Source organism: Geotrypetes seraphini, chromosome 2 (assembly GCF_902459505.1).
Source record: "Geotrypetes seraphini chromosome 2, aGeoSer1.1, whole genome shotgun sequence".
Lineage (NCBI taxonomy): Eukaryota > Metazoa > Chordata > Amphibia > Gymnophiona > Dermophiidae > Geotrypetes > Geotrypetes seraphini.
This window is the reverse complement of record NC_047085.1, coordinates 387,233,206-387,245,777: the sequence shown is the minus strand read 5'-3', so window position 1 is coordinate 387,245,777 and position 12,572 is coordinate 387,233,206. Positions and strand designations below refer to the sequence as shown.

General features: G+C 42.1%; 1 protein-coding gene across 1 annotated transcript; it reads right to left on the bottom strand.

Annotated features, from left to right (window-relative positions):
- Positions 1-3,620: 3,620 nt before the first annotated feature.
- On the bottom strand, positions 3,621-9,470 carry LOC117354020 (ATP-dependent RNA helicase DHX8-like). The gene has a single exon (XM_033930757.1). It carries the CDS (start codon positions 9,110-9,112, stop codon positions 5,537-5,539), a length of 3,576 nt encoding a protein of 1,191 aa, XP_033786648.1. The 5' UTR covers positions 9,113-9,470; the 3' UTR covers positions 3,621-5,536.
- Positions 9,471-12,572: the final 3,102 nt, after the last annotated feature.

Here is a 12,572-nt window from a genome sequence, read left to right as displayed (position 1 = left end):
AACTACTTGCATTCCAATCATGTGAAACCCTATATCTTCCCTCCAACTACCACAAGTCAGACTGAGAGGTCTGGCATTAAACCATGAAGTCAAGAAAAGAAACTGCAGTAGTTTTTAGACAAGGACACAAAGAAAAGAAAGATGGAGGCAAATTAATACCTCTCCACTATACATATCAAATTTCCCTTATGATCTTACTTTACCTAACAATTCACATAAATATGAAATTCCCATTTTTCTACGCTACACATCAATTTCCTGGTCTTTTGTTAATTATCCTAACTTCTCAAAGCTTTAACCCTTTCAGGACCAAGGGACATATTTGTCCCATAACTTTAAAATCCTATAAATTTTGATTGGGATAGTCTACAGTTCTAAATTTGATATGTACGAATTCCATATGATACTGCCTTTATGTAAACAAACTGGTTCCGACATTCATTCATTAGCGTCGTTGCCAGATTGACGAGAAGATTCACTTGCCACACTGTCCATAAGCCAGAAGTGTGATTTTTTAAATAAAAATAATGATATTTCACAAAAAAAATCAATTTTTTGGCATCTGCAAGCCCTTTTTACCATAAAAATGTCGTCAAAACCACAAAAATTGGCCTACGATCCTTATGGTCCTGAAAGGGTTAAATGTGTTTGCATGTATATAAGACCCTCTGATCATGACTGAAAGGTCTCTGTCATACCCTATTGCTTCTTCTGTGCAATTTGTGCTATCCAGGCTTTCTATAGCCCCCGTCTTGGCCACCGAGCTATTTATAGCAAAGGTGGACATACCGAGGCCTGGATGTCATCTGTCTTCCTTCTTCTGCAAGGGTGCTTTGGACAAAACCAATCCCCTATGGGATCAGAGTAAAGTTAAGGTCCACTGCTGCAAACAAATGTCTGAGGCCAATTAAACAGGACAGATTCAACAAAGAACCAGGAAAACTCAAGTCTCAGGCTTAAATCATAGCCCAGAGAACATCTTACCCATGGTATGCTTGTTCTGTCAGGTGAGAAAGCAAGCACATCCCATCCACTGTCCTAGATAAAATCCTTGTCCAAGTAATTTATGTAAAGTTGCTGGCCAAATAAAACCATACAGGAAAACGTACCATTCAAGTAGGCAGGTATATAAACAATGTATGTTCTACCTTCAAGGCACAATAGCCATGTTCATTTATAGATATATCAGTAAAACTAGTATTTTTGAGGTATAAAGGTCAAGAAAATGCAAAGAAAATATAGCTAGGAGAAAAAATGGAACCTTAGATATATATGACATTTCTAAATCCCTAAATTTCCCTAAAATAAGAAAACCCCAATATTACCAAATTTAGAAAATGTTCCTTTACCCAAAAGTGTCTGACATAGTAACCTAGAATTAAATGCAATAAGATTTCAAATAAATGCAAAGTGTAAACCCTAAAAAACCCAAATATATGCTTCACATGGTACAGTTAACCCATATGCACACAAGATACAACTTTTCTTTTCTGTGTGTGGTACAAGAACCCATTTCTCAAAATAAAATTAAATCATTAAAAGAGCTAGTGATGTGTCAGCAAATAAAACAAATGCGAAGCACTGCCACCCACATGTGTGACAGGCCTATAACCTGCTTCAGATGTCACAGTACATAGAATACAGTAAAAATAAATTACAATTTAAAATACAGGATAAACAAATAGTAGATCTTTTCAGAGAACAATGCAGGGAACAATGATAAAGAAAATACAACTGCTAACAAGATGTCATAATGGGCCTATTGGATTATGCAATAAAGCATAATTAAAGTTCAGAAACATAATTCAAATGAAGTGACTTAAAGTAATGTGGCTTGAAGTAAAGTCTCTTATTTGTGCAAAATTTTATGAGTCCAGAATGTCTGTGCAGATTATAGCAACAGGTAAAATCAGAAACTGAATAATGGCTTTAGAGTTCATTTTGGAGGAAATCTCGTCTTCACTGTAGCTACTGCAACTGCTGCTAGATGCTGGGAGTATATGGGTGCTTTCTTTCTTTCTTTGTCCTAGGGAGTGGATACATGCAGTCTGCAGAATGGACCTGTGTGAAATGAACTGCTACGTTGCTGAAAAATAAACCTATGTTCTGGTGAACAAAAAAGCTTAAATTCCCGCCAAAAACCAGGCTTGAATTCTCTATGCCCGCCAAAACTAAAACAGCTCTCCTGTGGGTACTGTTCTTTTTTTTTTTTTCCTCAGAGGGAAGCGTGTGGCACTGCAAAGGAAGCACATGTTCATTAACAAAGGAACAAAGAGAAAATAACGTGCCCCTCCCCTCTGCAGACAGGGCTGACCAGAATGCTGCTGAGACTGCAACCTGTATTTACTGAGACAAAACACAGATTAAATAAAACTTTTACAGGGTCCATATGTATGTTACTATGTAATACCAATATGACCACAGTAAAATTTAAAATACACCCCCCTAATCTAAGGGACATAATTAAACTTTCTAGCACAAAATAATTATTCTCAATCCAAATTTAAAATACACCCCCCTAATCTAAGGGACATAATTAAACTTTCTACTAGCACAAAAGAATTATTCTCAATCCATATTCTGTATCAGGTTCCTACCCCAAAGAGCTTACTTGTAAAAATTAAGCTAAAACTCAGCTTCGTGTCCACCCATTTACATAAATCACTATAATAATTGTCTATTAACCTTACCAATGTTAGCAAACCCTTATTTACCATGATTTTCAAGTTACAGAAAAACATGGGCACTAAACCTCTATTTTTGTTATTCTTTAACAATATCTCTTGAGCCTTTGATTAATCGCCTAATCATACACTCAGGATATCACACAATTCTAAAAATACATACAGGGAAACCAAAAGTCATACTACTGGACAAAGAAAGGGATTTTTAATTTTCATGCACACCCTAAAAAACATACATACATGCAAATAAACTGTCCTTTCTCTGGTATTTCTGTTGGAAAAAAAATCTGTTACTACACAAAATATTCTTTCACGGTTAGGTATCATTCCCAAGGGCACACACAGGACTTCCAGCAGATTTTAAACCAGCCACTTTCTATAAACCTTCTCCTTATCTTCTCACTGATTCCAGCTACACTAGCCCTTTTAATCGGGTCATACTTTTATATGAACATCCCTTCTTAACACATGTCTCACAAAACTTTCTTCCACGTGCCTATACGTTCTTTATAAATGTGCTGCCTAAATAGCAGACATGCCCCCACTAACATCCTGCTTTGAAACATCTCTTTTCTATACTGCTAAACAATTACAATACACTTCCTCCTTCGAATCCACTGTTTCAGCCCGATCAGGGGAGCCGAATTGCCGATCGATGCTGTTTAAAATTTTTTTTTCCTTTGTTGATACCCTCCTTCATCGGGACCCCCTTACCATTTCGGGCCCTAGGCACATGCCTACTGGGCCTATTCATTAATCCAGCCCTGGTTGTATACATCTATGAAGAGGAAGGTTTTTATATAAATGTATTTTTATTGAAAATTATGCAAAAAACAAACAATGCAAAAACAGTAGAAAAAGTACACACAATGCAAGTACAGCACAACCCTACCCTCCCGTCCACCCCCTTCTCCCACCCTCCTCATCAAACCCCCTTCCCCCCAAAACCTCACATAACCTGAGCAATCCATCCTCCAAAATGGAAATCATGGGTTCAATAAATGACTACAAAATTTATGAGTCAATGTAAGCCAAAAAGGCTCCCAAGTGGAACAAATGTCCCCGAGGTGTGTCCAATGAAGACAAAGAGAGACGTTCCATAGAAGCTTGATGTATCATGAGAGTACGCCAATGGGACAAGGTGGGGGAATCCGGTACAATTCAGCAGTGCAATATTGGGTTTTTTCCCCAACAGAACAGCACGTTCCAAAAATCCCCGAAACCCCTTCGGAGACATGCAAGGGAGAATGTCCATAGAAAAGAGCATCTCTGCACAGCTGTTATAGCCATACTGCCACATGGCAGCGATGTGTTGTCGCATTTGAGTCCAAAAAACTTGCACCAAGGAACATGCCCAAAACTGATGACCCAAGGTAGCTATTGGCTGATTACATTTCAAACAATTATAAGTTAGACTCAGTTTTGCACGGGGAAGGTAAACCGGGGATCAGTGAAGTCTGAACAAAAACTTATAGTTCATTTCAATCAAGGTCACCTGAGGAGTGATACCAGGGGTGCGCCTGAGTCCTTTCTGAATGGTCAAAGAGGAAGGTTTTTAATTTTGATTTGAATTTGTCTAGGGAAGGTTCTAGTCTAGTCTAGTCTAGGGAAGGGTGGGGCATTCCACAGAGAAGGGAGGGTGACTGAAAAAATAGTTTTACGGGTTGTGTCTTAGAATATCTCCTGTATAGATGGGATTGCTAGCAAATTTTGATAATTAGATCAAAGTGTCCAGAGGGAATCAAATATTTGTCAATGAAAGCTGGAGTATTAGTTTGCTTTGTTTTGCAAGCGTGAAAGAATATTTTGTATGTTAAACAGTGTGTAATGGGTAGCCAATGGACTTCGTGGAGGGGGGCTGACGTGATCAAATTTTTTTCTCTGTAAATGAGTTTGACTGCTGTGTTTATAAGATTTGAAGTCGACGTATTTCCTTCTGTGTTAAGCCCTGGTATAAGGAATTGCAGTAATAGATGTGGGCAATGACTACAGAATGGATCAAAATGTTGATGGAAGGTGTATCAGGAAGCGAGGTTAATGATCGAATGAGTCTTAATCTGTAAATCTAATTGATCTCCAATAGTGAAAGTGGGAATAAATAATATAAATTGATATATAACTCCATTTTAATAGCTGATGGGTTACATCTAACAGAAGAAAAAGCCTCAGGTCTATCTGGCATAGCTTAAAGCTCAAACCACCTTCGCCCACATCATTGGGCGAAAAAACTTCTGTTTTAGATTCACCCTTTGCCACTAAGGTTCTTAAGAAGAAATTGAGATTTAAACAGCAGTGTGTCCCTTGAATAGCCAACATTTCATACATCACAGTCATTTCTTTACGGCTCCAGGACTTTCATATATCATTCACAATTCTGCAGATATAATTTTGTTCTGTTTTGGTTGGGTTTTTTATTTTTATTTTAGTGTAACAGATTCTTTCTGTTCTGACATAAAAATGTCTGGAGAGAAAACCCAATTTAGCTGCAGGTTCTGTGATTCTGGGAAACTGAAACTGAGCACCATAAATTCCTATAGCAGTTAGGGCTCCATTAACTTTTCCAAATAGTAAAATTGATAAGAACTCCAAGGCCTTGTCGCTTGTCACAGAAAAGCTTTCCTGGCTCTTCACGCTAGTGAAACCATCAACCACAATAGAATATATCACAGGAATCTTCAAAAGATAAACTGGTATGAGGAAAAACTGTCCAATTGGATTTCAGTAGGATTGCACCCTTAAGGGAAAATAAACCCTCATAAAATGAAATGCTGCTTGCTGTTCTGAGTCTTGAGCTTATTTCTCAGTCACAAGTCGAGTCTCACCATACCCCAGAATGCCTCTCCTCTTGGCGCTTACCGCCGCCTGAAGGCACGGGAGATTCTCCAGGCATTGGGCTCTTCATAACGATTGTACAAAGGCTCCAGCCGTTGCTGCTTCTTCTGCTTGCTGAGTTTGGTGGGGTCAGAGACTTTAAAGAAGGCAGGGGCAAATTCCACCAGCCAGCGAGGGTCGATCGTAGTCACCTCTCTCATATATTCCTTGGTGGTCAGCACCAGCTCATGATACACAACCCATTCTGGCTGCCGGTTGAAAAGAGCGCTGGAGGGGTGGATGTACACCACCTGCTGGTCAATAAGAGTACGGTATCCTTCCTGGGGGTCTTTCTTTGCAGCATTCCGGAAGAAGCCACTGCAGATGGCCTTCTGCACACGAACTGTTGCCTTACCACAGGACACCACATCCAGCTTATGTCTGTCCATAATGCCCAGCATTTGTTTACGGATGTCCTGAGCCCTGCGCAGTGAGCGTGCCTGGATGAAGTTCTCATAACACCAGGGGTTGGAAAACTTGTTGTTTTTCCATGAGTTATATACAGCGAGTAACGTGAGATGGTCTCCCTCTGTCTGATGGAACTTGGCCTTTTTCTGATCAGCGAGTGCTTGTTTATCCTTTGGCCTATAAAATACATTTTGTACAGAAAGCGTGGAGACAATGGTCAGCATTTCCTCGCTGCATCCCAGATGGACAGACATAATCAGCATCTTACAGAGCATGGGCTCCAGGGGGAACTCTGCCATCCTGCGCCCCAGCCGTGTAAGAAGCCCCTCATCATCCAGAGCCCCCAATGTGTACAGCTGCTCCATGGCTGTGATCAGGGTTTCCATTGGGGGGGCATCCATGAAATCAAAGGACAGCAAATCATTAATTCCCATCGCCTTCAGTGACAGCACAGTACTAGCCAAGTTGGTCCTCTGGATTTCAGGCACATTCGTGGTTAACATTTCATCTCGGTATGCTCGCTCAGTGTATAATCGATAACACTTTCCTGGCCCTGTTCTCCCAGCTCTGCCTGCACGCTGTTTTGCCTGGGCCTGTGAAATAGGTGTGACTACCAGCTGGTCGATGCCAGTTTTGGAGTTGTATACTTTTTGTTTCACAAACCCTGGATCCACCACATAATAAATTCCATCTATAGTCAGTGATGTCTCCGCAATGTTCGTAGCGATGACAACCTTTCTACTTCCGGGAGGAGCCGGATCAAAAATTCTTGTCTGCATCTCACTGGGTAAAGCTGAATACACTGGAAGGATGATTAACTCAGGTACGTCTGGGCCGAGGGATTTCATTCGCTCGTAGAGAATCTCACAGGCAGTGTCAATCTCCTCCTGACCGGTCAGAAAAACTAGTATATCGCCTGGTGGCTCTGTTAAGTGAATCTGCATGACAGTAATGAGACTGGCATCCAGATAATCTGTCTCAGGCTCTTTGGTGTACAGAATTTCTACAGGGTAAGTCCGGCCAGGAATGGTGAAGATGGGAGCTTCATAAAAGTATTGGGAAAACTTCACAGCATCCAGCGTTGCCGAAGTCACAATCAGCTTCATATCCTGGCGTTTCTGCACAGTTTTCTTCAAGAGTCCAAAAAGGACATCCGTGTGGATTGTTCTCTCGTGTGCTTCATCCAACATAATAATAGCATACTGGCTCAAATCAGGATCAATCAAGCACTCTCTCAGCAGCATACCATCTGTCATGTATTTTATGACAGTCTCTGGGCTTGTGCAGTCTTCAAATCGAATTGTATAGCCAACCTCCTGTCCCAAACAGCAGCCGTACTCTTCTGACACACGCTTGGCAACCGACATGGCAGCCACTCTCCTGGGTTGGGTACAGCCAATCTTGCCTCTGGCTGTGTAGCCGGCTTCCGCTAGGTACTGTGTGATCTGGGTGGTTTTCCCAGAACCTGTCTCTCCAATGACAATCAAGATTTGGTTATCATGGACGGCCTGGATAAGCTGTTCTTTGAGTCTGTAGATAGGGAGACTCTCCCTCTGCTCAAGGATTGACATTTGTGTCTTTTTGCCATAAGAAGCTTTGTTGCCACCAAATGCATGCTTCTTCCACTCTGGGATGTCATTGGGCATCATGCCAATGCCCCTCATGTTGGCTGCTATCTGTCTCCCCTCAGCATCAGGTAGAGGGTCAACCCAGTGCTTGTTTAATCCCATGGGGATGGAATCCATTTCTGCCTCCCTCTGGGCCTGCTTAACTTCCCGTCTTTCTTTAGCCAATGCACTTTGCATCATGGCTGCCTGGGACAAGGAGCCATCAGGGTTCTTCACTATTTTAATGGGACTCATATCCATGCTCTGCTTTGTGTGTCCTCTCAAGAATGGTGGCTCCTCCTCCACCAGTTCGATCTCAAGGTCCTCGTCTTCCTCATCATCCACTTTTGGAAGGATCCCGGTCTCTTCATCAAAGTCAGGGAACTCCTCTTTGGAGAGAACATTGGCTGCAATCATCTGCTTGATCTCCCACTTCTCAGGATCTGAGATCTTGGTGAGGCGCTTCCGCTCAAGGCTGTCATCTTCCACCTCTGGTGCATTCATCAGAGAGATGTGGCTAGGCCTGTCGGGGTTCCTCATGGAGGCCTCTTCATTTGCTTCGCCTATGAGGTTCCTGCGTCTGTTTGGATTCATATCTTCACCAGTATCCTGGTCCACATCCTTCATACTCAGACTGGTTTTTGAGCCAGTGAAGGAGAGAACTTTCACTTTCACTCTTTGCCCTTTGCTCACAACATCAGCAACGTTGGCAACACGGCCTTCTCTCCTAAGCTCAGAGATGTGGACCAGACCCTCCCAGCGTTTCCTCAGCCCATCCAGCTGAACGAAGCATCCAAACTGCATAATGCTTGTCACTTTGCCATTATAAATGTCCCCTATGGAGGGCTCCTCTGGTGGAGGTCGATCCACATGTTTGACCCTCCATCGGTCGTTCATTTTGTCTGCATGCTTATCTTTATCCCGACGTTCCTTCCTAGGACTGGTGTTCCTGCTCTGGGAACGATGACGGGACTTGACCTTCTTCCTGTCTCGTGATCTTGAGTGAGACCGGGAGCGAGATCGTTGCCGACGCTTTCTGTCTCTGTCCCTGCTACGACTTCGACTCCATTTCTTTTTCTTATCCTTGTGTTTGGAACCTTTGACTTTCTCTTCACCAGCTGCACTTGGCATCAGAGCTTCAAGTTCCTTTAGAGCATCTGCAGCTACCTTAACATCATCCGCATCCAACATGTTTCGAACCATAGGATCATCTGGTCTGCATAGGGCTGGAAAAAGATCTTTAAGATTCTCTTTCTCTGCCTTGGGTTTCACAACTGCTTCTTTGCCTGTGCATGGCTTTGCCGGAGGTCGCATAGCTTGTATGAGACGCAGTAAGTTACTGATCAGGGAGTCTGTGAACTCAGCACCATTCTTCTCTAAATCATTTTTAAAGTTATCAAAAGTGGAAGCCTTCTCTGCGATATCTATCACAAACTCAGCCAGGTCCTTGTCGTTGATACCCAGGTGGTTGTCCAGCTCAGTGCACACCTTCGACACCAGGGACAGGTACTCGAGCGTGCTCAGTTCGTCCGGTTCCGCCATGGCGGACGGGCGGGCTTCCTACAATGCTCAGGCGGCGGGGAACAGGCCGGGGAGCCCGAAGGCAGAGGAAGGAAAGCCTCCCCTCGCGCTCTGGAAGCCGGATGATTTACCTGAAGTCACTCACCGATGTACCGCCTCCGTGCGGACGCCATCTGCACGCGCTGCCTCCCAAACAGTAGAATATCACTGCGCGTGCGTAAAACTTTTTAATCCGGCCCGCGTCGTCAGAGTCGGCAAACTGCGTGCGGTACACGGGCCGCCCGTTTGCTCACCGCCGCCGCTCTCCCGCTCTATTTACTTACAGCCCCGCTGGTGCCGCAACGAAGGGAAGAGCCAGGCGCTTACCCACAAACCTTCTCCCGACCTCAAGTCTGACGGAGAGAAGGTCCGTGATTGGCTGGCTCTGACTTTCTCTCCTACGTCAGAATTGACGTCGGGAGAGGGCTTGTGGGTACGCGCCATGCCCTTCCATTCATTGCGGCGTCAGCGGGGCTGTAAGTAAATGTAGCGGCGAGTGGCGGTGGTGAGTGGACGGGCGGGTGCCGGAACGGGAGTGGGGAGGAGGAATCGGCGGCGGGTCAGCTTGGGGGCAGGCAGGCTTCGGTGCGGCTTCGGGGGATGGCTGGAAGTAATTAAATGCAGCTGGTGCAGGTCGGCTTGGGGGGGGGGGAGGAAGAGGGGCATTAAGGACATAGGAAGGGGCACTAGGGACATGGGAAGGAGGCACTCGGGGGCATAAGAAGGAGGCACTGCTCATATTACAAAACCTCGCTCGTTTATCTAGCACTTTTTCATGGATTATTAAACTGCTACTTAGATAAATGCTGTTTTGGTTTTTTTTCTCTTGGTTGTGAGCAACTGCCATTCTGGGCACCTTCTTTTCCAGCACTTCAGACTGAAGTTTCTGAATGCGCACAAACTGCAATATAATCTTCAGCTTCCCTGCGACCAGGTTAGCCTCCAGAGAAAACACAGCCACCAGGGGCTAAGAAACCAAAAACAGTTCAAGACAGGCAGGGCTAAAGAAACATTCTCCATAGCAGGCTTGAATCTGAAAAAAAGGCTATAAAAAATTTCAAAGAAAGCCAAGTGGACAGTGGTGGTTATTTCTTCTGTTCCCCCTTTTTCCACAGTGGGCATTCACTCCCAACTATAAATGCCTGACCTATGTTCTGCTTCAGTGTGACCCCCAAGCCTTAACCAGATGGCTTTAAGTGTGGAGAGATCTCTTAAGACCTCCAAAACCAACTTCAAAGGCTTCAGTCCAATTCTCCTGCTGGATAGGTGACTCCCAGGTCAGCTGCTCCTGGACCTACTGTTTCAATTTCTCAAACACCAAATTCTGCATAAGCATCAAATCTGAGCCACAGAGGATAAAAAAGCAGTTCATTAAAACTGCTCATTAGATTCTTCAGTTTAACACAACCAGTTCCTTCCCAAGCTCCACCTACCACACTGTCTACTCCTATCAAATCTAAAATGTTCTAATTACCCAACACGTTTTACCTTAATTTCTCAACAATTCTTATGTATTCCACCTATATATCTTGTAACTTCATGACAATTCTTATGCAATCCGCCTTGAACCGCAAGGTAATGGTGGAATAGAAATCACTAATGTAATGTAATGTAAAAATAGAAACAATCCGATGCTGAAACAAGATTAAATTAACAAGTGGTATGTTTATCTTATCTAGTAATTTGATGGCTTGAAACATTTGGTAAAAATTATAAGGTTTAAAGCTATTAGGAGAGCAAACATTCATCAAGCTCAGTATCCTGTTTCTAACAGTGGCCAACCCAGGTCCCAAGTACCTAGCTAGATCCAAAGTAGTAAAACAGATTTTATGCTGCTTATCCTAGGAATAAGCTGTGGATTTCCCCAAGTCATTTCAATGATGACCTATGGATTTCTCTTTTAGGAAATTATCCAAGTCTTTCTTAAACTACGCTAAGCTAACTGATTTCACCACATTCTCCGGCATATTACAGACTCTAAACTTTATAGCTCTGAGACAATATGGAACCTGCTTTCAAATTTAAATACTATCCAACTCCTTCACAATTTGTTGAGTCTCCGAGTTGAATTCTAAAGTTCTTAAACACTTTTAATTTACACTTCCGAACTTCTCATAATCAGTCTCGCCTTTTACAGCATCCTTCCTCACTTGGGGCTAGAGTAAATCTGCTTGCCCGCCATGTTACGTTACATCTTTTTAAATCATTGCACATATGCAGTACACTAATCATAATCAGTAATGCATTTTTAGTTCTGCACCATTTTTCAATGTTAATTAACAAAACCCATCATGTTTTTTTCTTCTCTCATTATCACATTTCAGAATATTTAAAAGAATTAAATTAATTTATCTCTAAAACTCATGTGAACTATGCACATGCATATTACAACCCATTTAACACATGCGGGGTGCATTCTACCCTGTATTTACTGAAATCATCACACATATAAAACACTATCATAATGCTTGTTCAAATCACAATAAATATAAACTCTTACATCCCATCTTTTACCTTACTGTCATGTATGATGAACACATTGTATTACTTCTCAATATTATTAAAAAACTTCAAAATAAATAATTACATCAAAAGTGTTACTAAAGTGCATACTATCTATATAATCATCTATGACACATTGTAAATTCTATATATAAACATAACAGCGGATATAGGCATGATCTATGAAGGATATCAAAGGTAAAATCATAAATAGGGTTTCCAATCAATGTATGAATTAAGTCCAAATGGTTCTATTGAATTCAACATATATGTCCATCTTGTTTGTTTCTGAAGCAGCTTGTTTTTTCTATTACCTCCTCTATTTTCAGAAGCCACATGATTGATAGCCAAACATTTCAAATCTTCAAATTTAGGATGATATTGCATGCAATGTTCCAACAAGTGGTTGTTGAATTGCAACTCATCCTTTATTGTGTATCTTATTTTTTGCCCCTGCCAAAAGATTTATGCGGGAATGATAACAAGCGTCTTTAAAAAAAAGAATGTTGGAACATAAATCCAACATTAGGGGCTTCTTTTACTAAGGTACGCTAGCGTTTTTAGTGCATGCACAAAATTACCGCACGCTAAACTGCACAGTATGCTTCTGGAATAACGCCAGCTCAATGCTTTACCATTTCAACTCCATCAGAAAAAATTAATCAATAAATTTAAGACTAACTTAAAAACTCTCTTATTTCAAGATGCATTCAACTGCTCTTGAATCTTCCCATCTTCAATCAACCAACCACTTTAATGAAGCGATCCTATCCCTATTGTATTTTCCCTTTCCCTTTCCCTCCCTTTCCTTTCAACCCTTCTTTTTTTTATCTCTAATAATGTAACTTTACCCCTTCCCTCATTTTTAACCCTCACTTTCAAGTTTGTCTCGTCAATGTCCTTAACGTACACCTCCCCTTCTCTCTAAAAACATCACTTT